The 27,931-nt window shown below is 46.0% G+C and overlaps 3 protein-coding genes and 1 long non-coding RNA gene across 16 annotated transcripts; 1 reads left to right on the forward strand and 3 right to left on the reverse strand.

The window, feature by feature from the left end:
• Positions 1–406: 406 nt before the first annotated feature.
• yod1 (YOD1 deubiquitinase) lies at positions 407–3,537 on the reverse strand. 3 transcript variants are annotated; one of them, XM_057031532.1, is made up of 3 exons: positions 3,402–3,537; positions 2,497–2,705; positions 407–2,353 (listed from the first exon to the last, which is right to left on the reverse strand). In XM_057031532.1, exons 2-3 carry the CDS (start codon positions 2,702–2,704, stop codon positions 1,653–1,655), a joined length of 909 nt encoding a protein of 302 aa, XP_056887512.1. In that variant the 5' UTR covers position 2,705; positions 3,402–3,537; the 3' UTR covers positions 407–1,652. The 3 variants fall into 3 exon arrangements, with proteins under 3 accessions (XP_056887512.1, XP_056887514.1, XP_056887513.1); XM_057031534.1 differs by lacking the exon at positions 3,402–3,537 and adding an exon at positions 2,873–3,395; XM_057031533.1 differs by lacking the exon at positions 3,402–3,537 and having other exon boundaries at positions 2,497–2,866.
• Positions 3,538–6,428: 2,891 nt separating this feature from the next.
• Positions 6,429–9,215, forward strand: LOC130524945 (uncharacterized). 2 transcript variants are annotated; one of them, XR_008950290.1, is made up of 6 exons: positions 6,429–7,962; positions 8,048–8,095; positions 8,209–8,415; positions 8,521–8,694; positions 8,775–8,963; positions 9,080–9,215. It is a non-coding gene; the product is annotated as an uncharacterized LOC130524945 (long non-coding RNA). The 2 variants fall into 2 exon arrangements; XR_008950291.1 differs by having other exon boundaries at positions 8,775–8,955; positions 9,088–9,215.
• Positions 9,216–12,007: 2,792 nt separating this feature from the next.
• Positions 12,008–20,759, reverse strand: pfkfb2b (6-phosphofructo-2-kinase/fructose-2,6-biphosphatase 2b). 8 transcript variants are annotated; one of them, XM_057031521.1, is made up of 18 exons: positions 20,586–20,759; positions 20,166–20,308; positions 19,787–19,912; positions 18,549–18,645; positions 17,412–17,478; positions 17,257–17,331; positions 17,020–17,076; positions 16,750–16,874; positions 16,354–16,561; positions 16,069–16,215; positions 15,632–15,736; positions 14,611–14,740; positions 14,468–14,530; positions 14,315–14,379; positions 13,582–13,749; positions 13,369–13,445; positions 12,662–12,733; positions 12,008–12,572 (listed from the first exon to the last, which is right to left on the reverse strand). In XM_057031521.1, exons 2-18 carry the CDS (start codon positions 20,248–20,250, stop codon positions 12,365–12,367), a joined length of 1,875 nt encoding a protein of 624 aa, XP_056887501.1. In that variant the 5' UTR covers positions 20,251–20,308; positions 20,586–20,759; the 3' UTR covers positions 12,008–12,364. The 8 variants fall into 8 exon arrangements, with proteins under 8 accessions (XP_056887501.1, XP_056887504.1, XP_056887503.1 ...); XM_057031525.1 differs by having other exon boundaries at positions 12,504–12,572; positions 13,388–13,445; positions 20,586–20,758; XM_057031524.1 differs by having other exon boundaries at positions 12,008–12,733; positions 13,388–13,445; positions 20,586–20,758.
• Positions 20,760–21,229: 470 nt separating this feature from the next.
• Positions 21,230–26,931, reverse strand: phtf1 (putative homeodomain transcription factor 1). 3 transcript variants are annotated; one of them, XR_008950288.1, is made up of 16 exons: positions 26,468–26,931; positions 25,882–25,938; positions 25,733–25,802; positions 25,488–25,646; positions 25,111–25,291; positions 24,879–24,975; positions 24,388–24,546; positions 24,023–24,268; positions 23,532–23,660; positions 23,160–23,429; positions 22,858–22,993; positions 22,674–22,760; positions 22,360–22,515; positions 22,189–22,284; positions 21,974–22,099; positions 21,230–21,877 (listed from the first exon to the last, which is right to left on the reverse strand). XR_008950288.1 is itself a non-coding variant. In XM_057031519.1 (16 exons), the coding sequence occupies exons 1-16, from the start codon at positions 26,495–26,497 to the stop codon at positions 21,857–21,859; spliced, it is 2,016 nt and encodes a 671-aa protein (XP_056887499.1). In that variant the 5' UTR covers positions 26,498–26,930; the 3' UTR covers positions 21,230–21,856. The 3 variants fall into 3 exon arrangements, 2 of the variants coding, with proteins under 2 accessions (XP_056887499.1, XP_056887500.1); XM_057031519.1 differs by having other exon boundaries at positions 22,862–22,993; positions 26,468–26,930; XM_057031520.1 differs by lacking the exon at positions 24,388–24,546 and having other exon boundaries at positions 22,862–22,993.
• Between the last annotated feature and the right edge of the window lie 1,000 nt (positions 26,932–27,931).

Genomic DNA, 27,931 nt, shown 5'->3' on the forward strand with positions numbered 1-27,931 from the left:
TAAAGATTGATTTGAGTTATTACAGTATTATTACTGGAGTGCTCCTGGTTGCTCAACTGCAGTAAGGAGGTTGTCAGGGCAACTACAAGAACCCAGAAAAATGCAAACATTTAGCTTTAGACTCCGTCTGAAACGCATCTTTGCAGCAGGCGTCGCTGCAACAGTTGGCGAACAGCTCGAGGGCGAATGTTCGATCCTATTAAAGGGGAGCTGCTCCCTAAAATAACACGTGTAATCCCACAGCAGCAGAGCGGGTCTAATGTGGAGCCAAGTGCATTTATTTTTAGTCTCACAGGCTGCCTCTAAACCAGCGAGTTGATCGCAGTCGCATTTATCGAGACAGACGTCTGAAGGAATTTCTTTATTTATACATAACCGGACGTAAGAAGTGATGAAGAACTCTGAAAACTGTCAACTTAATCTTTTAATTTTCACACAACACTGGAAAATAAATCAAGTAAATCCAGTCATTCTTAGTGCTTTGTGTGTAACATTCATGAGAACTTAGCAAAACATCGCACCTAAAGTAGCTTAGTAAGGGAACAAATAAGAGTAAATCCCATCCATTCAAGAACAAAATCTTTTTTTGGGGGGGGGGGGGGCTTTGAAAGACAATTGATTATCCCCTGGTGGGGACACAGGGCAGGAACACCCAGTACGTTACACCAGTAAGATGCTGCTCCTGGTATGGATGGAGATTTAGAGCATTTATGCTGATACCACAGAAGGATGCAAACATGGCAAAAACACTGACAAAACTGGGAATAAAGCGATTTTTAGATGAAAATACCATCGTGGTGTTGGAGTCTGATAAAAGGCTTGTTTAATACATACAGCGTCAAAAAGTTCGAAATACCTCTCAATGGAAAACTTCTCCAAACGGATGAGGAATAAAAAGCAAATGGCTGCAAAGTCTGAAAGCATTATTTCTTATTGTCAGGCTCATTTTCAGAATGTTCGTACGGAAACCAAACGGCTACGGGTCAAAAGAGGTCATCTTAGCACCGTTAGAGGATTTTCTGTGTACATATTTATGATAAATCACAGCTCTCTCTGACCAGCATTACCTTATATTCAATAGCCCAACACAAGCAAACCGCCCCGTTCCAGCTCTGGAAGTTTTTGTCAAAAGGATAAATAAGAGCAAACTACCTAAAAACACAAACACGTGGGGTAACAGTCGGACTTTGCGTGTTGCACTTAAGACAAGAGTGAATCAGGTCATAGAGCAAAGGATCCTTAGTGGTTGTTTAAAATTACTCCTAGAACCTATCCATTATAATTTAACTATTAACGTGTACGTGTGAATTCAGTCACAGGCAAGAGTTAGCATGGATTTTCTAACCAAGACATAACCTCCACCTGCACTCCTCGGGACGCTCCAGCATCTGTATCGTGTGCCGACCCATCCAGAGAAGTAGCGGAGGCTCCTTCCCTAGCAGACCAAAGTGTTTCGGACTATTACAGCAGGAATACTGAACCGGCGAGGCTGGCTGAACGCAGCCTCCGATAATCTCCATAAATGCCACTGGATGATGTGAGGTAGAGGATCACACAAGCAGAGTGATTAACGGACCGACTTTTGCCAGATGTGCGCCACAGTGGTTGGCAGTAGTTACACTTGTGAGATGGAGCAAAGACACAAATTACACTCACACTTCGCCAAAATTGGTGTGGCCCGTCACCTTGGCGTGCTGGCGGGCTTCCTTTTCTCCCACCAGGCCTGTCTGGCACACCATGCAGCGCAAGTCAAAGCGGCTAACGTCCGTGAACTGGCGCTTGCGGCGCGCGTCGTCGGCCAGCTCGAGGGCCTGGGCGAGGATGACGTCATCCGTAGTGGAGAATATAGTGTGGGGCGGGTCGTCGGAGCCGGGCAGGACTCGTTGCAGCGGGTCGTAATGGATTCCATCGTAGATGAGCAGCACGCGCTTTTGGTAGCCCGCATCCTCCCCAAAACGATCCACCCGGACCGTCTGAGTGTCCACCACGCAGATCTCGCACTGGTAGAACTTGGACAGAATGGACAGCTCGATGGCTCCCCCCCAGGTGTCGTCCCGCCGTATCCAGTCGCAGTACTCCTCGTTGGTTTTCCCGAGCACCGCTTCCGAGTACGCGGTGGAGTCGCTGGACACGATCTGGGCGATGAGGCCTCGCATCTCTGGGGCGCACGCCGGGTCATAGACGCCTCCCTCCACCACGTAGAACACGCTGGTGAAGAGACAGGAGTTGTCCGCGGGGACCACGCGGCGCGCAAGCGTGGGCGAGGAGGCTTCCAGGCGCGGGACTTTCGTGATGCTGGACTGATCCTGAGGCTTTGGCTTGTTCTTTTCTTCCTCGACAATGAGTGTGTCTCCTGCGGGGGACAGCACAGCACGGTTCCGCACGGTTAGACCATTAAAAACATTCGCCCCTTCTGGATCGTTCTGGGGGGTTTGAGCACATCCACACAAGAAACTGCGGCAACTCGACTTTGTCTGCGCTTTTTGGACGCTGTACCTGATTTGATGGGATAGTCTTTGAGGTGAGCGTCTCCGTTTCGAAGATCGAGGCTGGAGGGGGGATAACCAACCATTATTTTCTGCACATCACAGGGAATTCCAGTCAGCTCCTGGACTTTGCTCTTCAGTTCTTTCACACAGGACTGATGGGTTAATCCCTGCATTATGTGGCTCCCATTTTTGGTCTTACAGCGAAGCCGCAACATCCTGTCAACAACATGCAAACAGTATCGCTAAAAAAAGCTTTCCAGAAAACACCCGATGAGGCATTCGTTATAAAAAACGAGAGTTACATTTTCAGGGAAGAACAAGGTTTTGGTTTTTTTGTTAAAGTTAAATCGAATCTGATTTGCGTCCGGTTCTAATCCACTTACCACCTTTATACCCCAATGACAGATAAGGAACGTGATCAATTTCTTCTTTAATTTGTAAAGTTTGCCAAAGACGTGGCTTGGCCGTTTAGGGATCAGGGACATTAGGGGATCTCCATCTGGAGGCTCGAAGGGACATGACGGAGATGCGGGTGTCCATCACAATCAAACCGCTGATGAACCGATGCTTTGTCTCGTTTCTTTGTTCTCTCTGGCAAATACTCAGCAAAACATTAGCTTCCAGAAACAAGCAGCAGTTAGATTGCATCCAAGCAGGGGAGGAAATCCGCGGTAGCCGTGTGGGAAAACTCGAAAGCCCAAACGAGATCAGGCTGTTCTTGTCCGGTCCCAAACGAGCGTTACCGAGATGCTTTATTCCCAACAACCGATCGGTGTGCTAACTTTAGCAAGCTAACCCTTCCACCGAGTTCGCCTTAGCTCCACACTTTCTTCAAGCGCTTCTCAATTATCTCTTAACACATTCGTATAACCGGCTCCATATATTAAATAGGAGCCCAACACGCATTTTTACCTGTTGTTTACTGCAGCCCCCGCTTCTAACAATGACCGTCCAGAAAAACGGAAATAACTGCGTCCTCTGACGGCCGACGTCAGTGCGACGTCATTACGCCGGACGTCAGTGCGACGTCATGACGTCAGCGCGCCCCAGGCGGTCTCACTCTATAGAGGACCCGGCCGAGACAACGAGAGATCTCGGTTGAAGCCCTGGGCGCTGACCGAACCAACAAATGCCCACATGGGACTTGTCCTGAGGTGAACCTTTCCCAACCTTCCCTCTCCTCTCCTCTCCTCTCCCTCTTCTCTCCTCTCTCTCTACCCAGCCGGCCCCCCTACATGAGCCTGGTCCTGCTCAAGGTTTCTTCCTGTTAAAGGGGAGTTTTTCCTTGCCACTGTTGCTTGTCTGGGGTTAGGCCCTGGAATTCTGGAAAGCGCCTTGAAACAATTTTGATTGTATAAGACGCTATATAAATAAAGATTGATTTGATTTGATTTGATATGCAGCTGGGATATGCTCCAACATCCTCTCCGTGACCCCCACAAGGGAAACTAGAGGTCAACGATAAAAATAAAAAATAAAACCTTATGGACTCATTCTCCAATTAATACACTCCAAAAATATCAAATTAATCAGCGTAGTAATTCTGTCAGAATTTGTAGAGTTTACCACTTGAGGACTGATCGTGGGTTCTAAATGGGAGTAATGTCTGGGGACTTCACTGGCCCAGAATTTAATTTATTTTGCTCCCCATGGTACTTGGTTATTGCTTTTGCAGCTGGTTCGGTGATGTAAGATCCTGGGAAGACCAAAAACTATGAGACCAACCAAGATCTGGCAGGCTGGTTGACCACAGTGGACAAGTCACGCCACCCAGGTCAGTTCACACCTGGATTTTTCCAACACAGCACACTCCCACGGACCTTCCTCCCCCTGTCTGTATAAAAATTCCCAATCTTTACAGATAAGGACATTGAGAGAAGAGTCAGTTGGTATCTGCAGAGGTGGCTGGTTGCACCTCAGAGCTTGAACATCGTTGCCCCTCAATGTGGAGTGCAACATCCTGAAGCTACCCATCAGCAGCTTGAATGAGTTCATGGTGGGCCACATTAGGAAGGTGCTGCAATGCTGGGTGACAGGCGCTACCAATGGCATCACGACCAGGTCATGTGGACACCATCTGCAATGGAAATCGATGAATGCAAGTGCCTGTAAAGAAGACCGTTGCTTTCATCAAGGTCAGCAAGAAGCCACCACTTACTGCCAGAACCCATTCCACTGGCCTCCTGATAACAGCTCAAGATTGGATGAGATTCGACCCAGGGCAACACAGAAGTTGTCGCTACAACAACTCAATGCTGGATTTGGTCCTCACCTCAGCAACCTCCAAGCAGATTGTCCTCCTGGAGCTAACTGTCTCCAGAAGTGGGATGCAGAGGGTGCAGGCCAGTTCCCCTGTGGGACCTATTAGGAGGCCATTGAAGCAGCAAAAGTTCTTTCCGGCTGTGGATCAGAAGGGGAAGCCAGGGTTTGATCACCACCAGCTGGGTCACCTGGATGAAAGTGTGTGATGTTTGAAAGACTTGAAACACTCAAGAACTCCAGGAAACACCACTGATGATGTTTCCAAACTGCATCAAGCCACCAAAGTATTGGATGGTAATGATTTGGTACCATTTGGTTCAACCCCTTGGCTCAGAAGTAACTCCTCTCATGGAGGTTCTCAGAATGCATTACTGTTGGCACAGCCAAGGGATTACAGCAATGCTCACATCTCCTTACATTTGGAGAAGAATTGACCAGAGAAAATGACTTTACCCCAGTCCTGGGATCATGTCCCTGGTCCCTTGATGTGTGTCCCCCAAGTGGCTTCTTTTCTGTCCTCCTCAACACCAGGCTGTCCAAAGGGGGGTTCCACACTGTGCAACACAGCTCAGTGATTGTCCTGGTGCTTGCAGGACTTCGGCCCCACTTGCCTCAGCTTCTTTATTTTTTCTGAAAATGCAGTGTGCTCATCTTTTTATCTGAAAGAGGAGAGCAGCATAGCTGACTAATGATGCATGTGGAACCAACTGTGGTGTGAAAACCTGGTTGTCACCTTCTACCAGTTACACGATCCGACATTGAGGCGTGTTAGACATAAACACTGCTGCTGCACGTTCAGTTGAGATTGGTTAATATTTCGGTTGTCAACACTGAGCTTGAGCTTATTTCATTAACTTACCATATTTAACATGCTTGACATACTGCTGGTTTAGAATATAAGCGAATGCAAAGAGTTGAAAGCCTAATACTTAAAGAATTTTTAGTATTGGCATTGTAGTGCACAGCCCCATCTCCTGCCAACAGGGGGTGCTGCAGGACACTCAGCACCCAGCAACCAGGACCCTTGGCTAATAAACAGAACAAACTTAAACATTCTGACATAGGCATTTAATCTTTGCTTTTGTTTAAAAAAGAAAAACAAAACAACAACTGTTTTACCATGCCTTAATGTTAATTTAATCATACACAGTATAATGGCAACATTTATATTTATAGAGTGTCTCTTACAGTCAGTATTGTTTTCACAGAAAATTCAGAGCCTGACCGAAAAAAGGACTTAGAAGTAGATAAAGCGCTTTAGACATTTTCAGTATTACCGTCCCCCACGTCTTCAAATACTTCTTTTAAGCAGATGTCTTTCAGATAATGCTGTAGCTAAGTTTAAGGAAGCGATCCCTATGCTAATCCCAGGATCACCGTGTGTTTCCCCAGGAATCAATCATTATAATCTTAGCCCTGCTGAGGTTGACTCTATTGCTGAAGGTGCAGCAACCTCACTGAGAATCACGCTTGATTCTGTTGCCTCTCTGAAAAAGAAAATAATACATCAGAGGAGATGTGCCCCCTGGTATAATTCACATATCAGGACCCTCAAGCAGAAAGCACGCAGACTAGAAAGGAAGTGGCATTCTTGTAAAATAGACAGCTATCACGTAGCCTGGAAAGACAGTCTGTTAGTTTACAAAAAGGCCCTCTGTAAGGCTAGAACAGCTTATTTTTCTTCTTTAATTGGAGAAAACCAGAACAACCCCAGGTTTCTTTTCAGCACTGTGGCCAAATTAACCAAGAATCAGTGTTTTAGATCCATGTGTCCCTTCTTCCCTTAGTGGTGAAGACTTCATGAGCTTCTTCACTGATAAAGTTCTAGCTATCAGAGAAAAAGCTAACCAGGCCATCCCAACAACTGGACCATCACCAGATGTGCTGACTGTGGAAACATACAGGGTCTCCAACGGGCCCTAAAACTCCCTCACCCCTATATATTTTTCTGAGGCGTCTTCGCTAATAGTCCTCTCCTCTCCTCTCCCCCTCTCCTCTCCTCTCCTCTCCTCCCTATTCTCTCCTCTACCTTTCATCCCCCTTCTCCTCTCTCTCTACCCAGCCGGCCATTAGCAGGAGGGTCCCCCTACATGAGCCTGGTCCTGCTCAAGGTTTCTTCCTGTTAAAGAGGAGTTTTTCCTTACCACTGTTGCTTGTTTGGGGTCAGGCCCTGGGATTCTGTAAAGCGCCTAGAAACAATTTTGATTGTAACAGACGCTGTGTGGGGAACCCCCGGCCACCGGATGAATCCAGCTGTCACCTCCGCGCCCATGGGCCTGGAAGCCAGTGAGCCGGCACCAAATCCCTCCACGGCAGCCCGCGTTCCTCAGTCCTGCAGCCAAAGACCCACACCACCAAAGGCAGCACTCACCGGCAGCCACTTGATCAGGAGCAGGGAGCATCAATGAAGCAGCCACCCTCCTGCGCTCACCTCACGATGGACTCCGCCATACGTCCGGACCAAACCCTTGGGAAAGAAGCGAGTACCCAAAGGCGATCACACCAGCGGTCAAACAATGTCTTTCCTGCTGTGACACAAATCACGAATAGTTTAATGACCCGCAGGACATTGTCAACCAGGGACCAAAACACGATGCGGCACCCAGAAGGCCGACGGAAAGAACCACCCAGGAAAGGAGAGTCACGGCGAGAGCAAGGGAGGTCTCAGGGCGAGCGACCGACACGCAAGTGGTGTGCAGGCAGGGCCTATTACAGCCTTCCCCAAAGACTATTAGGCTAGATTGCCAACTAGACTACTAACTACCTGTCTGGCCGAGCTGGGAGCAGGTACTGCTACACATTCTTTAATTTTGAACAACAGGACAAATGTCTGAGCAGCAACATCCCCCATAACATCCCATTACAGCTCAGCTTTTAATACCATTGTTCCCAACACAAGCTGGTTCTGTCCATAAATGCAAAATGGTCGTCCAAATCTTGCAAAAGGGCTATATTTTGAACCCAGCAAGTTCAGAACTGAAGAAGCCTTCTGGATAGAAGGCGAAACGTCTTCAAAAGAGAAGAAAAACAGTCCAATTGACAAAGAAAACTACCTTGAATAGACACGCAAAACACAACAATGGCTGGGATCAAAGCATAAAGACTTTGTTCAGAGTCAAAACATTAAAGAAATACCAAAGCCATTTTGAAAGACATACATGAAGACATCAAAGTCAAGATGGATGAAAGAATCTTGGCATGAAAGACAAAGGTATTGTCAACAAAGTTCCCCTGCTCAGTATACTATAATAATATAATCATCACTGATCTCCTTGACGCGTGATTCTTTCCTGCAGGTGGCAATTAAGCACATCAATAAAGCCTTGGTCACGTACCAGTCAGTGGTAAGGCTAACTTTGATCCTACCATCAGCTGTTGAACTTAGTGTGGAGCTGTTCCGTTTTCATTGATGACCAGCAGTAAACCACAGACGAGCATCTTGTGTTTCTCTCTTCAGTTGTTAAACGGTGAGCTCCACTGCGCCCCACTGGAGATGATACTGATGGTGATGACAGCAGGGGACTCTGTAGGGGAAAATGCAGTCGTATCACCATTAGCATGGACTGACCTGGATGATGAAGTCCTACTGATCATGGAAAGGCCAGAGAACTGCATGAACCTGTTTGAGTACAACAATGGCCAAATAGACGAAGGCCTGGCTAAGGTAATAATGCTGGCTATCGTGTTATGGTGGACTGCCTCCCACCGCTGCAGAGCTCACTCTGATAATATCTTTGGATGTTCTTTAACTCTTCTTTCTGTCCATCAGGAATTCATGAGGCAGCTGGTGGAAGCTGCAATTCAAATACATGAGGCAGGCGTCTTCCACGGTGATCTAAAACTAGAAAACATTCTCAACCAATTCTATGATGCTTGGCTCGAGTGCGCATCATTGACTTTGGTTGTGGCTGTTTTGTGACGCCGGGATATCGCAGCTACGTCGGTACGGCTGAACTCATGCTGACGTCTGATTTGGAGCTTTTCAGTGGACACTTTAATTCAAAACCTTTTCTTTTCTCACAGGAACCTCTTGCTCTTGGTCTCCAGAGTTTAACCACCAGGAAACCTATGAAGCTGGCCCGACCACCGTCTGGCAGCTCGGCTCCATCCTCCTGGAACTACTTAGTGAAAATACTGACTTGTTCACAACAGGGATGCAGCACTGTGAAGATTTCCTCACCCAGACCATAAAGAAGTTAAAAGTGTCTGAAGGTAAAGAGATGCCACTGCTTCTTTTCTTTATTAATATTTTGCAATTGTCTGAACTTGTAATTAATGAAAGCAGCTTCGTGCTCAAGGTCACTGTTCTCTCCGTCTACCCTCCTCAGACTGTAAGAAGTTTTTGAAGAGCTGTTTGCTATTCAACCCGGATCAGTGTATTACCCTGGAACAGATGTGGTGCCACCCGTGGTTCCGTTCAAGTATCTTGCCAGAAGCGCAGCCCTGAGGTCATTTGACAGCCGATGTTCCTCTTTTTTACTTTACTTAATTTTCAGAAAATGTGAACCTTATAATGATATGTAACCATTTATCGCTACTGCCTAAATAAACACACTATTATCCTACATCTCACAATACCTGAGAAAATGAATGGTGTCTGGTCTCTGCTTTGTTTCTAGGTAACTATTTTTATTATACACCCAGCCCAGATGGGCCAACATGGGGACCATGTGGTGGACTTGGGGCTGGGTGAATGCTTTTAGAGGTTGCTCAATAAATGTTACCAATGTTTTGGTGTCGAACTGCTGAAAAAGCAAGTCTTCCAAGTCTGAGGCTCTGATCCAAAAGAAACCCAGGTGGCCTTGACAGATGTTCATTTAGTGTAAATTTGAATAACACTTCATTATTTATTCTAAACATTGAGAAGAAAAAAATTCAGGCTTATCCAACTGTATGTTGGTAATTCAGTGACCAGACGAGCATTTGTCAGGACCAGTGTTAAGTGTCTCTCCTGTACAGGTTTTTGTCCCTGTCTTCATCACGTCCTGTTTTATTTTAAACTGGTGGGTGTCATCCCCATCTTCCTGACAAGTCTTCCTCCTGTGTAATTGGGCAACGTCTCTGTTCCGTCTCCCTCCACCTTCTCTTTGTAAGCTGTTTCTTCCCCCCTTCCGTCTCGGATCATCTTGTTAAAGGGGAGTTTTTCCTGCCACTGTTGCTTGTTGGGGGTCAGGCTCTGGGATTCTGGAAAGCGCCTAGAAACAATTTTGACTGTAACAGATGCTATATAAATAAAGATTGATTTGAGTTGCTGTAAAAGCACTTTGATGTGCTGAAACCAAATCATGATTTGATAACCCCGATTTACATGTCTGTTACCAAGATAGTGAACCCTAAATTTAGTGAATCCGAAAAGATTATTTCCAGAGTGCTGTTTTTATGCATGATGTTTTCTTATATCGCCAATACAAGCGCAACTTGGGGACTTTTTTCCATGTTTCTGACACTAACCCATAAGATCAACCTTCATGAAACCCCCTTTCATCCGATTAAAGCCTATTGATGTGAGGTTTCTGAATAATAAAACTAAATAACATTTCCTCTGCTAACACAACAAACTCACTGCAACAACATGAATCCTGCAAATGTCTTCAAATTTCCTTCTCCTTAATTCAGGAAAAACTGAGGTCATGGTGTTTGGTCTAGAACCTCTCAGGGATAGAATAGATCACATGATCACTCTAGATGGTATCTCATTAACATCTAGTCTCTCTGTGAGGAATCTAGGAGTAACTTTTTCCCAAAATCTCTCCTTCAGCTCACACATTAAAATAGTCTCTAGAAGTGCCTTTTTTCACCTGAGGAACATCACAAAGATCAGGAAACTACTGACGCGACATGATGCTGAAAAGTTAGTCCATGCATTTGTTACTTCCAGGCTGGACTATTGTAATCTTTATTATCAGGGTGTCCAAACAACTCTTTAAGAAGCCTCTAGTTGATCCAAAATGCTGCAGCCAGAGTTCTGACAGGGATTGACAAAAGAGATCACATAACTCCTGTACTGGCGTCTCTTCATTGGCTGCTCGTTAAATTTAGAATAATTTGTAAAACCCTTCTTTTGACCTACAAGGTCCTCAGAGGCCTAGCTCCATCCTACCTGGAGGAGCTAGTGATACCTTATCAGCCCAGTAGACCGCTCCGCTCTCAGAATGCTGGTCTACTTGTGGTCCCCAATGTCTCTAGGGGTAGAATGGGGGGCCGAGCATTTAGCTACCAGGCCCCCCTGCTATGGAACCAGCTCCCTGTCCAGGTACGGGAGGCTGACTCCATCACTACTTTTAAGATCAGACTTAAAACCTACCTTTTTGAAAAAGCTTATTGTTACTAATTCTGTAGTTCCAGTTACTATCATGGACAGACAAATTATCATACTTAGGGGGTCGTCTAATCATTAGGTTAACATCTTAGCTGTGCTGTTATAGGCCAAGGCTGCTGGGGTCCAGAAACATGATCACCTGACAGGCCTCTGTCACCCCACTGGGTCATGGTTTCCTTTCCTCTCCTCTCCTCTCTCTCCTCTCCTCTCCTCTCTCTCCTCTCCTCTCCTCTCCTCTCCTCTCCTCTCCCTCTACCCAGCCGGCCATCAGCACGAGGGTCCCCCTACATGAGCCTGGTCCTGCTATAGGTTTCTTCCTGTTAAAGGGGAAATTTTCCTGCCACTGTTGCTTGTCTGGGGTTAGGCCCTGGGATTCTGGAAAGCACCTAGAAACAATTTTGATTGTAACAGACACCATATAAATAATGATTGATTGATTGATTGATTGATTGATTGATTGATTGATTGATTGATTGAATGCTGTAGAACAGGTTAGGGCCAATACTTACGTGAAAATACCCAACATTTAAAAGGTAAAAGTACTACTTGTGTTTTCAGAAGTGGAGGACGCTCCAGCCTATGTGACTGAATGAAAAAAGACGTTCGTAATATTCTCTGAAGGCACCAAGCCCAACGAACCACGAGACCTTTACATTCTCAAGTGATTTTAACTCTTCACCTCTGTGTTAATGAAAGGGCAGTTAATGGAGCTTCATCATAGGGTTTCATTAAGAAATAAAACCTTTAACACCGCTGCACGTTTGACCCCTTGAAACAAGTTTAAATAAATTGAAAGGCTGTAAAAGTCAGTCATTCTCAGTTATGTCATAATATATAATTTTATAATGTTTTAGAAATGTAATCTTGCAGCTTTAATCAATAGTAACCTGCAAGCTAATGTACGTGCATACATGAAATGAGTACATGCAGAAATATATTTCACTCTAAAATTCATTTTATTTGCTGTTAAAAGGCACAGAAGGGCTGTTCTAGATCAAGAGAATCACTAATCAAATCCAATTAAATTCTAAAAATACAGATATTCATGCAAAATATCTCCATCTGTAATAATAAAATAATAATTTCTCCAGTACAGTACCACAAACACACCGTTTAAAAAGGACAATAATACATAATGCATACGTTGACAAACATCTCTTCATAGTATCAGACAGTCAAAGCATGGCGAGATGATCCTTGATTAATATAAGAGTTTGATTGACAGCACAAACAGACGTAATGCGAGTTATTTACATTCACTTGAATCCTAAACAGAATAGGATGATTTGTTTGATTATTGGGTAAATAAAGGTGCGTATGAGCTGTACGTGCAGTCATATATTTGTGGTTTTGCCTTACAGATCAACAGAAAACATCTATTTACATGAGGATTATCTGTCCGTTCAGTCCAAGCAACCATTTTGGGTTGAGCGCATGCAGGCGTGTTTGTGGTTTTAATGATGAAGGCCTCAAAGTTAAACAGAGCGATGTGAGTCAGGAACCTAAATGCGAGGGCATATTACTTCACGTGTTCCACAACACACACTCCTCCTTTCCAAGGACATGATTTACACTAAAGATACAGCGTCACCTTCGCTCAGAAGCGGTCACAGCCGCCTGTATCTTCAGGGCTGTCAAAGGCGATTCCTTCGCACAGGGATTCCTTAAAAGAGACATAAAATTCCCTTAATGCCTTGCAATTATCACACAGTAACACTGGTCACACCCATATTCTACACATTTGACTCAGGTGAACGTTATGGCTTGGATTGACTCGGCCCTGACCTTTGACCTCCCCAGCTGAGATGAAACCCACAGCAGCTCTCATTTTAAACAAGGTACAAATGTAAAAGGAAGGTTGAAGGACCAGAAAGCAGACAACACAGAGACGTGGATGACAGCGCTCTTGAGCGGAAGTCTGGGAAAGAAAACGGCTTCACGTGTTGAAGCTCCAAAATACTCACAGACTTGCTGCGTGAGGCTGTTGAACAGATGTGAAGGATGTGGGAAGAGGGAAAGATGGAGAGAGTTGTGGAGGGGGGAGACACACATGGACACACAACATGGACACATGAATATGCAAATTTACAACATTCCAATTGGTCCTTATGAGAGAGTGAATCGAGAAGATCAACTGTGAAGAAACGGCGCTGATATTAAGGAGATGCTTTACAAAATGATAAAGTTTGTGTGTCTGTTGTGCGGCAACTCAAGCCAATGTAGGTCTGCTTGTTCTGCATATTCAAACAACATTAAACACTGTTGGGAAGCGGAAGCAAAGCAGGACAAAGAGCTAACCTGGTAAAACACAACACACCGAGATAAGGACGATCACAACAGTCCCTCAGATAGAAAAGCAGACAGGCAAGTGGACTCTGTTTGTGTTGAGACAAAAAAGGGATCCAAACGTGAGGTGAGGAAATGGCAAACACGCGGGTTACACCTGTCATGGGAGGAGACAAGTTACAGGTGACTGATGGGGGGGGCGGGGCCTCTAACTCTGGCACTAACTTGGCTCTGGCGTCCTTCTGGCATCAGAGCTGATGGGGTGGGAGCAAGAGGAAGCCAGGGCTGGTTGCCTGCGCTGTAGAGCCTGGGACGCTTGACCTGGTCGTGACTGGACAGGGGGGTGTAACTGTTCCGCCGATGTGTAAGAGATGGCTCCGCTGGGATCTTATCCTGGTAGGAGATGAAAGATCGCAAACATTAAGTACACGAGTCGGCCGTCTGGACAGACCTCACATGAAAGATTAAATCTGGCTTGAGAGAATTCCACTGAACTTCCTCTTGTTCTTCAACGCGTTTCCCCCTCTTATCTTCTTCAGTTCTAAATTAACTGGTGAGAATCCCCGATGATGGCCAGGACGATCCACACCCCTTTAATGAGGCAAATGACCACCAACGACCACCAACGACACGTTAAGTAGCTCATGCGTTCATTTCGACCTCTTTGATAAGAGGGGAAATGTCTTCGAAAAACTAAAGAAAGTCCATCTTAAATATACGTAATAACAGCCCCCGTATGTATAGCAGTTAGTTAGTTATCAGGGCAGACAAGCCAAGCAGCATGACCAGCTATTACGTCCATTAAGGTAAGATAATAAGACAGCAGTCATTAGCTGACAGTCAGAGTCATGAATAAAAGAACAACAAAACATTTTGAATTGTCACAGTACAGATTTAAGATTCTTAAGTTTGTATTTCACCAGAATCTGAGGTTTGGGGTCAGTTTGAGGTGACTTACAAGAGGCCTGTCTCGATGTGTGTTCACGGCCTCCACGTTCAAATAAAACATTTCCACTTTGCAACCTGGAGCATAAACGCACATGACAGCACTCAGATAAACCACACAAGTTTAAAGACACATTATAAATCAATTCCTAAATTTGTGACCTACCATAGGCGACAGGGGTCAGCTTGAGGACCGTGTGCAGTGGACATTTCATGTATGGAAGATCTTCTACAAGAAGGAGAAGGTTGATGCCCACATTTGATGACCAACCGTGGCCACAGGCTGGTGTGATATTGTGTTTATCTGACCTGCACCCTTGTCCAGGAAGTAAGCTAGCAGACAACGCATGACCGCCTGGTGGCAGACCACCAACACGTTGCCCTGTCGTTCCAACTCCATGATAACTGGCTCCAAACGCTGAACCAAGTCTTGATATGACTAATTAAAAAGGAATAATTAAATTGAAATGAAAAATACTTAAAATGGACATTTTACTCAATGTCATAACCTTGTTTTTTTTTTTAAATTTAGTTAATATTTGAATCCCTCCTTGAGCTGTCACCTTATTGTGGTTTGAGGGGTTTGCCTGTCCCAATGATCTTTGGGGGTGTTCCTAGTCTAGTGAAGGACCAGCACTCCACTTGTTTCATAACTTTTATGAAAATAATTTCCAGGCACAGTCTGGGTTTTGAGAGGGTCGGCTCTGGTGGCCTGAGGAACGGGTCTCTGGTCTCTTGTTTTCGCTGATGATGTGATTCTTTTGGCTATCTTGGGCTTACTGGACCGGTTCACAGCTGAGTGGGAACCTGGACCTTTAAATCCAAGACCAAGGGTGAGAGGCTCAGGGGGACGCAGACGTAGCATGTGGGAAGGATCGCCTCCTATATGCCTCACCGGTGTGGTGGCCCCAGGATGACCGAGGACATGCTGGAGGGACTATTTCTCTCAGGTGGAGAAAGTGGCCGGAGTGAGGGGGGCGAGGCTCCTCTGTATAGCCTCCTGCCCCCGTAATAAAAGTCCAGATTAGAAACAGAAGTGGGAGGACTGAATGGATTTTGTATTATACTTCAGCAGTGTGCTGAGCCAATGTAATTGCAATTTTGTTGTGTGTGTACTTGTACTCTTGAAAAATAAAGTCTGAGTTGGTCCATGGTAGCGAAACGAGAAGGATTTTCCACATAGATCACCTACAGCCTTAGCAAAGGAAACTGGACTAACTTTACATTGCATTTTGTCAGGTCAAATAAATAGATTTTGATCCTGAATAAACTAAGTGTTGCTTCAATTTGTCAGCAGACAACTAAGTTAGGAAAAAATGATAGAGGTCACCTCTCCTCCTGGATAACGATAGTGGTACTTGTCCTGGTCCCTCAAAGCAAACTCCTCGGGGAATGTATTCTGAATCATTTCATAAGTCATCTCCTCGCAAACGCCCTATAAAAAAACAGCAGGAAGAGTAAAATTGGGACTGTAAAGCACGAAAATGTGAGCCCACTTACACTAAATCCCAGCAAAATGAATTTCTTAAATCCCAGGACTGAAAATCACGACGTGGTCTCAACTGTGCTACGATGTAATTACACATCTTGGATCATCTCGTGTGCATCTGCCCACGGCAAACTACTTCATTTTACTGCACGGTAAAGTCATATCAGACATTTTCAGCGTTATATACATGTGTATATACAGTATATTTGCACAGTTTAGGGTATCCTTTTATCGAATCGTTTTTAGTTCTTTTCCCAGTGCTAAACTGGTTCACTGACAGCATCAATCTCGTTGAGTATTTTCCACTGTTCGTAGGGGATTCTCAGCTCCTCTGCCGTCTGGATGGTTCTTCTAAGTTGGCTCGTCCAAACCTTCAAATCTGCCAGATTGTGCTCATCTATAAACACTCGCAAGGCCTGGGCGAACTGGGAAGCGAGAGACATTTTGTCAGATTGATTTGGAATGAAAGCTAACAAGGTAGAGTTGAATAAAACCTTATTGACATAGCTCTACCTTAAAGCCGGTCAGAAAAAAGAGCTTTGAGAAAAAGGCAAAAGTTCTACCTGCTTTCCCCGATGAGAAAGTTCCGAGTCTCCTCCAATGCGGCCTTCGATGTTGTGGCTACTCTCTCCGTGCCGACACAAGTAGATGGAGTGCGAGTGCACGTGAATGTTCATAAGGTAGTAGACAATCTTACTCTGGATGTAGTCCTGCACCCGGTTTACCAGAAAACGCCGGCCTACATTCATCATCTTGATGAAAGACAAATCCCTGGAAGTGTAAATAAACAAAGAGAAAAACAAACAAATCAGAAGCCCCCTGGTGGTTATTCCCTGCAATGCTACTGTATTCCCAAATGTAAAATGCCCAGATAAAATCTCGAATGATGTTATTTTTCCTCGTAGGTGTATAAAAATAAAGACAACTAACTGGAAGCAAATGGTTTTAGCAGTTCTTACTTGTCATAGTCATCAGGATCCAGTGGCTGGTATGTGACCTTGTAGCACTCGATTCGCTTGAGAAAGTCGTCCATTACTCTCTCCCGGTGTCTCTCGGGGTAGTCTGGACTGGACACCTTCACTTCCTGTTACAGGGAGCCAAAACATTTAACCTGAGTCAGCACATTTGTCCTTACATAACACGTCTGACAGTGTGATTATTAATAGAATATTGGTTTGACCTGGACATTAAGTCACATTCAAGTCTTCCGAGCGGTGTCAAATGCATACCATAATATTAGCAGCAATGACTTCGGGGTCGTCACACACGGACTCCACGAAGAACACCTGTTGGGGATACGGGGTGCCAGACAATCAGTCCAGTCCTGTATAAACACTCCACACTCTGGTTCAGCATCATTGCGCTGGCTAATGGCAACGCTACGTCATTTTTGAGATCTGCATTTCAATATTAATTTCCAAATTACCAGGAAAAAAATATAACTGTGCCCAATTTTACAATATTACCTTGAACGCATTCTCCTTCCCAAACGACAGAATTAAATCTCTTCGCTCTCTTGTTGTATTTGTAGCATCAAACACCTGGTTTAAAGAAAGAATATTCGAAAGCTTTTTGAAACGAGGCACCAAAGGTGGTCAAAATGGCAAGAGCGGCGACTCACTGCGATCTGGCCTCCCTCCTTCATCAGGTAGGCCTTCACGTCTTGCAGGGCGACCAGAGCGCACTGTCTGTGGGAAACCACATGATACAGGCGCTCCTTATCATCTTCATACAGTGATGAAATGACAAAAACATTGTACATAACACAAGTCTTCCAAGTCTCAAAAGTCTTGAAAGTGACTAATTAAACACCTGCACCCACTAATAAGCATTGGTGGGAAAACCGGGAGGTGTGAGACTGAGGGTTCATCCGGGGGGAGGACAGCTACAGCTGGCAGTCATCTGCATAGCAGCGGTGTTAAAAACCACGCGAGCAGATAATTGGTTGTGTCTATGACAAAGAGCAGTGGCCCCAGCACCAATCCTTGGGGGACCCCACTGGAGAACTGATGAGGAGCCAAAAGTTGGCCTTGCCCCGGCACCTTAACTGAACATCCGGATAGGTGAGGTTCAGACCAGCACGGCCAGTGATGCTGACAGCAGTGAGAATAGAGGAGGATGCGCTGGGTGACTGGATCAAGTGCAGCTGGTCAGTCCAGCAAGGTGAGAACCAAAGACTGAGCCGCTGCTCGGGCCGTTTTGAGGGTCTCGTCACAGACAAGAGAGCCCTTTCTGTGGTGGAGCCACCCTTGAAACCAAATCGGTTTGGGCCCAGGAGCTCAGGAACTCATCATCTGCTCAAAACCGCGTTGGTCTTAGACAGGATCGGGAGAAGGGAGACTGGGCGGTAGTAGGATCCACCTGCAGCCTCCCCAATATTTTCAAACCATTCCTTTAATCACATCTAAGGATCATTTTCAAACTGTGAATTATTTACAGCTGCTGTCTGACCCAAGTAGAACACCTGAGTCACTCCCAGGAGGATTTGTGTCAGTTTCAGACTGACAGCAGCAGGTTTGATCATATCCGGGTCACCACTGAGTACCGGGTGTCGTCAGCCATTGAAATGGGTACAGCTGGATGGGACCATGTGGAAAAAGGGATCGATGGCCCTGCGGTACCAGAAACACAAGCACTGTCCTGACTCCAGTAATCAAACGCAGCCCAGACCCGTCTATGAAGCAGGACCAGAGACTACGGCTGTAGAAACACTTCCCCATAATCACATGTTAGCATGAGAATAAGAGCAGGAGCTCACTTCCTTATTTTCATGGCCTCTTCGTTGTCGTGGCGGAAGAAATCATAGGATTTGTACGTCCCGACAGCTTCTCTGCGGTACACACCCAGGTTAAACACTGCAACACCAACACATGACGGTTACACTCAGATGCCCCCCCCCCCCCAGGCTCTTATTACCAATCAATAAGGCAAGGCAGCTTTATTTGTACGGCACTTTTCACAAGGTGCTTGACAGTGAAACTTTAAAAGCATTGGGACCATTCAGAGCATATTTAAAATATAATAAGACGCAGAAAGGACAGATTAAAGTTTGCAGCTCAAATAGGAAAATAGCAGAAAACAACATTTAAAAGGGCTGAGACGCTTCATAAGTAGGAACACGTCAACAATGTATTTTGGGCCTCCAGACAGACAGGAAGCCAGTGTAGAGATCTAAGGCCTGGAATGATGTAATCTACTTTCTTGGTCCTTTTTGGGACTCAAGCAGCAGCCCAATAATCTGCAGGATGGACTGTTTATAGCAGGGGTGTCCAAACTTTTTGCAGAGAGGGTCAGATTTGATAACGTGAAGATGCCCGGGGGCCAGTAGATCCTTCTGATGTTTTTTTAACCAGAAAAGTTACATGCAAATGTCCACTATTATAAAACAATTTTCAGTGTCACAATTCTCTGTATTTTTCAAATGGCAGTGTAACCAAATATAAGCCACTCCGGCAGATGTGAACAACTCTAAAAACACAATTCTGCCTTTAATTCATATCTGGAGAGTCAGATAACATTGAACACTGAACTGTATGGAATACCTCAAATTTCCATGAGTTTGATAAATGTAATGCAAAGTTGTCTGTTATCATTCAAGTTTAAAACAAGTAAATTTTGCTCTTGTCTTTTACAAGATCTACAAGAAAGGAGGGATTACATTTTAGTGATTTATTTATTCTGTTAGTGCCAGCGGGCCATAAATAATACATTGTAAGACTGAAGTTGCGGGCCGTATGAAATCTTACGGCGGGCCGTGATTGGCCCCCGGGCCGGACTTTGGACATGCCTGGTTTATAGAGTCCTGTAAAGACACCGTCCCAGTAGTCTACTGGGATGAATGCATGGACCAGACTTCCTAAATACAATACAGCACATGCTGCTTAAAGATACCGTCCACATCAGAAACAAGAGGGAGCTAAAAAGCTGCTTCTGGCTAAAATCTCCGCTACAGACGTCCCAAAAGGGGAGCCTGAAAGGGAAAGACAGTGGACCTACCTTTGGTTGGGACGCCAATCCAGTTGAGATAACGGGTGAGTTTCTTGGACATGTAAGTCTTTCCCCTCGCCGGCAGGCCGATCATCACGATCACCGTTGGGGAATTGGTCATATAAGAAGCCCAGGCTGCACATAAGGACGGCGTGCGTTAATGCAAATCCTACAGGAAGACCGAGCTGGCCCTCTGATGTCATCATGATGTCACCAGAGCAGCTTTCAGGAAGTAATTATTACGTTCTTTTTATTGAAACACGCTTATAGCTATCTATAGGATTGAAGCAATTATAATGTATGGGCTGGGACAGACGGAGAATCAGGGGAAATTAGGAGAAATGTCCTGAGAGAGAAACGGAAAGAGGCCTCAGAACAGGTGACTCACAGCATTTCTTCTCGTTCATCCTCAGCTCTGTTTTCTTAGCTTCTGCTGAGTTGGCAGAGCCATTGTCCACGTGAAAGCTTGACATGCTGGTCTCTGTCCAGCAGCTCAGAAAGACATTCTCCCCCCCCTGCTGACCTGAAACGCTGAGCAAGCACACAGCATCTACAACATCTTCTGCACTTTCATGGAACTACACAGGATCAGTCTGGTACCAGTCACACATCCCGGGAGGATGCGGTGAGAGGAGGAATGGGGGGGAAGGATGCGGGCGAACGCAGCTGTCACATCACGACGTGGGACTAAATGCGTCTTTAATTACTGACAATTACCGACTGACGTCCAGACACATTTAGATCAGTCATGCAGTTTCACAACATTCTTCAGCAGAGACGCAAACGCATCTTTACGCATTTTTTTTACCTGTTCGAGGAGGAAATGAGCTGCAGAAGCAAGGAACACGCACGCTCCCCCGCACAGGACTCAACAGCTTGCCGGCCCGACAGACTGGGGCCGGAGCCTGATCGTCCCGTCCTTGACGTAGAAGCGCCTCCTCGGCCGCTGGTGTCCTTCCAAACTGGAGGTGCACCTCGACGTCATTTTCCCCCCTGCCTACCGTAAAGCTGCTAATAGATGCGCCAGGGCGCAGGCCAAAGTGTCACATTCAAGAACCAAAAAGGGTCCCTGCAGAGTTTGACCTCTGCAAACACATTTACCACAATTTCATATGAATCCGACATCAATCCTACCCATAAGAAAATAAATAAAAAACACAAACTATAAAAAGTAATGGCAAGGGTTTAACAGGTATTTGACGCAACATTAAAGCATCCTTCACGAGCATTATCTTTAATAATCATAAAACAGCTTTTGATCAATAGATTATTCAAAAATATGAGCAAAAATTATAAACACGCATGATATTTATGCAGAATATTTTGTTAATGTATGTAATCTGCAAAGTAACGAAGCTAATTTAGAACCAGTGGGGTGAAATGACATCAGTCAAGTTTCATCTGTTGAAACTGTACAGGTGGTCAAGAAGTAAAGAGCTACGAGAGGCGATCGTGGATGGAAAACATTTATTCACCTGTATCCAACACTTGTTAGCAATATTCCATTTGCATAGTTCTGATTCAACAATCCTCAATCCAAAGGCAAACAGTGGTCTGAAAGCTGCGAGGTACCATTACTAAAAAAAGCCAATAAATAAAGCCCATTTACAGTTACAATATTTCCTCCTTAAATAGTGCAAAAGGTTTTAAAAAGTCTGAATTACAATCTAACACAGCTGGTGTGAGTATTCCGATCTCATATGATTAAGACTTTGAATGTAATTATTATGTCATTTATAATCTTGCATTTACACATCTTTGACTGGCAAACATTGTGGATGCAACAGCGGCCCGAAACAACCCCGACCCTCACCTAGTTTATTAGAGAGAGACATTCAGGGGTCAGGGGTCAGAGGTCAGGCGCTGCGTTAGTGGTGTGGCTGATATAGGCAGTGATGCAGCAGCAACTGAGGCTCCAGTAATGAGAAGAGGGATTCTCAAAGACATCTCAGGCTCGGGAATGACTGATGACACGTGCAGTGGAAGGCAGAGACAATCAGGGGTCAGTAGATTAGCACAGGCTTCGCAGAGGAGATGGAACCCGCTGCAAAGATCTTCTCCAGTGTGCGACTCTTCACATCAGGGCTTGATTTTCAACAGCTGAAACTCAAACAAGTCACGGTTCATTCCGCGGAAAAGAAAAAGCCCCCACGCAGAAGCTCAGAAATATGTAAGAATCAGAAAAAAGAAACTCACTCTGATGTTGAAGCCCAAGAGATCGCTGACCACAGCGGAGACAGCGGACAGGATGACCACTCTGGTGAAGTTATAGATCAGAGGGTTGACGGTCAGGCCCAGCAGCCTGAACGGAGTATCCAGCTCCTGGTGGAGATCAGAGGAACTATAAAGTTCTCCTTTTATTAGACCTTTTATTAAAATGATCCAGCTAAAGAGGAAGCGATGCCGTTTACCTTCATCAATTTTGTCGCTAATTTCAGCACGTTGTTGACGACACTGAGCTCATCTTTCTTATGGGGCTTCTTCTCCATTTTGCGGTACACATTTATCTGCAACCACAAAGAGTTTTAGCTGCAGCCTGCAGTCGAAGCCCCGGGGGCGGCAGCGAGCGCCGCGGGAGCTACCTGCTCCGTCAGCAGCACCGACGAGTTGCTGTACTTGCAGTCGGTCTCGGAGCCCAGCGTTGACAGTCGCAACAGAAAGAAGAGGAGCGAGGAGGCCCAAACCATCAGCTCCCAGTTCATCAGGGAGTCCAGGAAGGTTTTGTGGCTGTGCAGCAGCTAAGAAGAGAATAAAGCAACTTTATCCAGGTTTATTATTATTCGCTAAAGCTAAGTATTTAAGATTCGGTTGCTGTGATCAGGAATTTGCTGATATTTTACTGGATAAACGCATTTAAACTGGGTTATTAAGTTTTCTGGACGAGGACGCGACTGACCTGAGCACAAATGATGACGGAGACAGAAAGCGCCAGCAGGAACACGGTGGACACGATGACGTCGACCGACCGCTGTGGCCCTCGTCTCTGCCAAGAACAAACAAATTAAAGGGTCCCCGCTGCTGCGGGCCGGGCTGGGCCGGGCCGGGCCGAACAGGGACGATTGTCAAGAGCATCTGAATACCAACTCTCAGGAAGGAGCGTAGAGACAGCCACATCTTTATGTTCTGCACTTTTTTCAGCCGGAAGTGAGGGATCTCGGACTTTTTGGCCTTGCGAGCTGAAGTGATGTGGCTGAAGTACTTGGCGAATAATAGTCTCTATCAGGGAGGACAAACACAGACACAGAGGGTACCGACATGGTTGTGCAATCTCTAAATTCTGATTTATACTATCTATCTATATGCTGCTGTATTCCAGAACATTGGGGAATCGGATGTATGCACACGTTCTCTGGAAAAACGCTTATAATAAGGAAAAAAAGACCTGTTTGTACGTCCTCTCGGCCACACACATCATGAAGAAAAGGAGCCCCGTGAGGCAGATCCTCTGCACTGTGGTGATGAAAAAGAACACGTAGGTCTTGGCGTCAGATGACCCCGCTGCCACCAGCCCCAGCTCTGTCAGGGACATGGAGCCCAGGCTGGATACATCCAGCTGCTGAGCCATGCGGAAACCGAGAGGAAGCAGAGCCAGGATGGTGGTTATCAGCCCACTGAGCATGAGGTAACCCACGCCTTGCTCCACCAGCTTCACCTGAGTCCAGGTACCAGACAGAGCAAGAGAGAGACGGGATGAATCGATCCGTGTGGACTGTTGTGTGGAAAGAACCAACATTGCAAAGAGGACGCTGGTTACCCGTGTGAGAATGATGCCACTGATCTCCAGCACTGACATGTCTGCTTTCTTACACTCGCCCTGCTCCCAGATTATAGCACTGACCCGGTCCCTGGACGGGTGGCACGCCTGCAGCCAAGACAGCTGGTTCTGGGAAATCCACAGGGAAGACATTTTTGATTGAATATATCGGGATACACTGGACACAAACGCTGCTGATCACTCAGTTTCATATATACATAAAAGTGCTTAAAGTAGCAGCCAGTGTGGTCCTCTGGCGCCCCCTGCTGGTTAACCTGTCTACAGTTTCGTGTAATGGGTTTCCAGGAAACTCAGAAACCGCTTGTTTTGTGATGTACTTTCTTTGGTGGGGAGTTGTGGACCTTCATGGGTCTTTCTGCTTGGAGAGGCTGCAACAGCCGGACGTGGGGGTATAGTAGGAAGAGTAGAAGAAGAAGAAAAACAAGCCGTGGAGACGATGGAGAGTTCAAGAATCAATTTTGCCATCTTACTCGACTGGTTTCCTGCGGCCTGCCGTCGTCGTCGCTGCTCAGGGTGTTCATCGATGGGAGCGCTAGTCCATCGCTGCACCCCCTGCTGTTGTCACTGCCGCTGCTGCCGGTGGAGGCGGAGTCGGGCCCCTGAAGAAGCTCCTCCCACACGGCGTCGTCAGTGTCTGAAGTGGGCCGTGAGCCGATGCCAGGCCTGAGGCGGTCCTGTTCTCCAGGTTTCGCTTTGATGGAGGCCCCACCCTCTTCCTATTTTCATTAAGTGTTTTTGTTTTTTTTTTTAAACACACACACACACACACACACACAGACACTATAGACATTTGTACTTTAACACCTGCAAACACAAAACATTATCTGCCAATAACCTGAGGCTTTAACGTCTGTGGGTCAGGCTTTAGCTTTCTCTTTCGAACAGGACACCCTGGCCCAGGTGAAGGACAAGTCGCAGCGGGGTGTCTCTCTCGATGAGGCCCCTGTGGAATTACCGCCTCCTCTTCCTCGCTGGAGACCTCATCGGAGGTGTTCTAAGACGTGTAGTTAACACACAAATGTTTTCTGCAACAGCGAAGTTTCAGGAGCCGTACCCTATTTAACAGCACCGTCTGAGATGGACACTGCAATTTAAGATGGCTCCTTATATACCAAATATAACAAAAATGATTCTAAATGACTGACTTGGGCTATAATACTTTAGTAAGTAAGTACTCATGCGCTAATGCTAATGCGCTAATGCCAAAGATTTGAAGCTCCCAGATCTATCGGTGGCCGTGTTGTTACAGTAAAAGAAATAAGACATTAACAACAAAACAACACATGCTTGTTATTCTGTTATTGACATAAAGGACTATACCCTCACTTTATTACTGTGTAATTGCCGGGAGCCCTTCTGCTCCGGGTTCCTGTTTCGGCTGCTATTTTCTTCTGTTTTTTTCAGCCCTCTGCTTTTCCTCGGCCTGCGACCGGAAGAGTAAATGAGAGACAGCGGCGTGAATCCTCAAAAACGGGGGGCATTATTGTCACACCTGCACGCGGGACGACACGAAACGGGTAAAACGTGGGTGGGAAATGTTGAACAATTAGAAAAGCACCTCTTCCTGCGTGCAGGGCTGGCGCTGGAGCTGGAAGATGGACTGCCAGAGGACCCCCGGCTGGATTCTGTTGACACGATCTGGCAGTGCACCGTACCCAGCAGCAGCATGAGACACATGGGCCCCAACACATCACTTGCACTTGCCCCAGGGACCTCCGAGTAGAGCAGCACTGCTGCCACTGCAGGGGGGCAAATCATTAGGCAAGAGCACAGAAAAGACATCAAATAAGACCTATTGACTAGTGCAGCTATGACGAGTATCAAGCAAGTTTGTGTTTCTTGTTTTGGTTAGGGTTTATTTTTATTTCAGAAGGTACTTCCAACAGTTGGAACTAAAGCATTGACCAGAATAAAACGTGACAAATGCAAGCTTACTTTGCATGAAGTACAGAATCAGGATACCGAAGAAGATGGATCTGGAGGTCACCTGGATCCACCACTGGAAGAAGAATGGAAAGAGCAACACTCTGACGAGGCCCTTCCGGGCCAGAGCCGTCCAGGGACTCTCTGGTTTGGCTTTGCTGAATGTCGATCCTGAATGGAGGAGGGGGAAAATTGTTACGATATGGATCCCAGAACAGTCTAAATGAACATCCTGCGTTCCAACAGGTGAACCTCACCTTTCACCAAATCAACATCGATCAGGTCCGGCTTGATGTAACACACCTTTTTTGGTTTGTTGTTCAAACCCTGAAATAAACGGCATCATTAAGGACCACAAAATCACCGTCTGGTGCCTTACACGTACGGAAACGTGACGATTCCCTACGTTTAGATCTGCCTGCTCCAAAGACTTCTCCCACACCTGTTGATCATAGGCTCCGATCTGTTAAAAAAAATAAAACAACAGAAGTGGACTTCAATACGCATCTTTTTAGTGAATTTGTCACATTTGTGTGGTTTCTTGTCAACTTTAAGGTAAGTTGCTGTACAGCTGCTCCCTATTGACAAGATGCAAAACTGATAAGAGCAAATCAACCATAAATTTGCATTTATCTTCCTCTCTGAATCAGTATTTACGTGTGTCTTTATGGAGCGGATGGTAACAGGGTGCCAATAAAACGTGCACAGGCAAAGACTTGATTCTTATAACACAGGCCCTCAGCTATAAGGGTGGCTACAACAGCTCACAAGGCCTTAAAGTCTGATCTCAGACAGATTCTGCAGACTTTATAAGTAAAACCAGTCATTTGGGTCAAAGCCCTTTGGCCGCTAGCTTGAGCAGATTATGTGCATATCTACGTTTTTATTACTTTACTCATCATGACTAGTCTCCAAAGCACGGCGTATCTTCTCTTATGTCCCAGACATCCAAGGTTTAAGATGAATAAGTGGAAGTGAAGCATATTTCTAACCTTTTCTTGATACCAGGCTATTTTGGCCATGGTCACCGGAGGCTGCAGTTGGCGGAGCTCAGACGAGGGAGAAATGGTCGCATATCCAGATACACTGACCAAACAGAGACCCCAAAACAGGCTGACACCGCCAAAGCCGCAACATCAACCGCACACGGATGCCTCGGGTTCGTCCACGTCTACAACTATTGCTAAAACCTCGTTGGTAGCGATCAGAAACTTGTCTGGAAAACTTTGGGCATCACTTTCTGATGCCTCGGGGAACTATAGTTACAGCTACTCTCGACGCCGCTTACATTGACCGACACTTTTGAAGCGATCGATTTCTTTTACATTTACACTACATTTATAAATGGTTTCCATCGCACACACATATCTTGTTTACAGCGTCAACACCAGGTATTTCTACACTTTCTAGCTCGTTAAACTCGGTCTTCCGCTTTCTTTTCCGGGATTTTTAGAAGATGTGGATCATTTTTACCTAACGGTAAGTCTGTCAGGCTAACTTTGCGTCGCAAAATTTATATTTTACAACCCAATATGTCGGAAATCGCCCTGAGGCACAACTTTGTAGCATATATTTCTTAGAACTGATTACAAATGTAAGTTGATATCAAAAGCAAAGGGATGTGATAAACTTTTGGAGTAAAAGTGTGAGTCCAGTCGCATTTTATTGCTGCCTGCGAGTCAAATTTCCGGAAAATAACTTTTCTATATTACTTCATATTAATGCGGATATTTCCACCCAATTATGTTAAAGAAACATTCATTACATTGTTTTATTTTTTAAAATGTATGCTTCTGTTGACACTTAGACATATGTGCGTATCCTTATTAAAAGCAAGTCAAAGTCCATGCACTCCACAGCAGAAGCCACATGAAAAGGAGTTTGTTTGCTTTGGTGGGAATGTAGTAATCTCTTCATTGGTACAATATGGTGAGTGATCTGAGGTGGACAAGATACTATTCTCTGTCCTCCCTCCCCTCCCCTCCCCTCCCCTCCCCTCCCCTCCCCTCCTCTCCTCTCCTCTCCTCTCCTCTCCTCTCCTCTCTCCTCTCCTCTCTCCTCCCCTCCCCCCTCCTCTCCGCTCCCCTCCCCTCTCTTCTCTCCTCTCCTCCCCTCCCCTCTCCTTTCCTCACCCCTCTCCTCTCCTCTCCTCTCCTTTCCTTTCCTCTCCCCCCTCTCTCTCTCCTCCCCTCCTCCTCTCCTCCCCTCCTCCCCTCCTCCCCTCCCCTCCCCCCTCTCCTCCTCCTCCCCTCCTCCCCTCCCCTCTCTCTCTCCTCTCCCCTCTCCTCTCCCCTCCCCTCCCCTCCCTCCTCTCCTCCCCTCCTCCTCTCCTCCCCTCCTCTCCTCTCCTCTCTCTCCCCTCCCTCCTCTCCTCCCTCTCCTCTCTCTCCTCTCCTCTCTCTCTCTCCTCCCCTCCTCTCCTCCCCTCTCCCCTCCTCCCCTCCCTCTCCTCTCCT

This window comes from Takifugu flavidus, chromosome 4 (assembly GCF_003711565.1).
Source record: "Takifugu flavidus isolate HTHZ2018 chromosome 4, ASM371156v2, whole genome shotgun sequence".
Taxonomy (NCBI): Eukaryota; Metazoa; Chordata; class Actinopteri; order Tetraodontiformes; family Tetraodontidae; genus Takifugu; species Takifugu flavidus.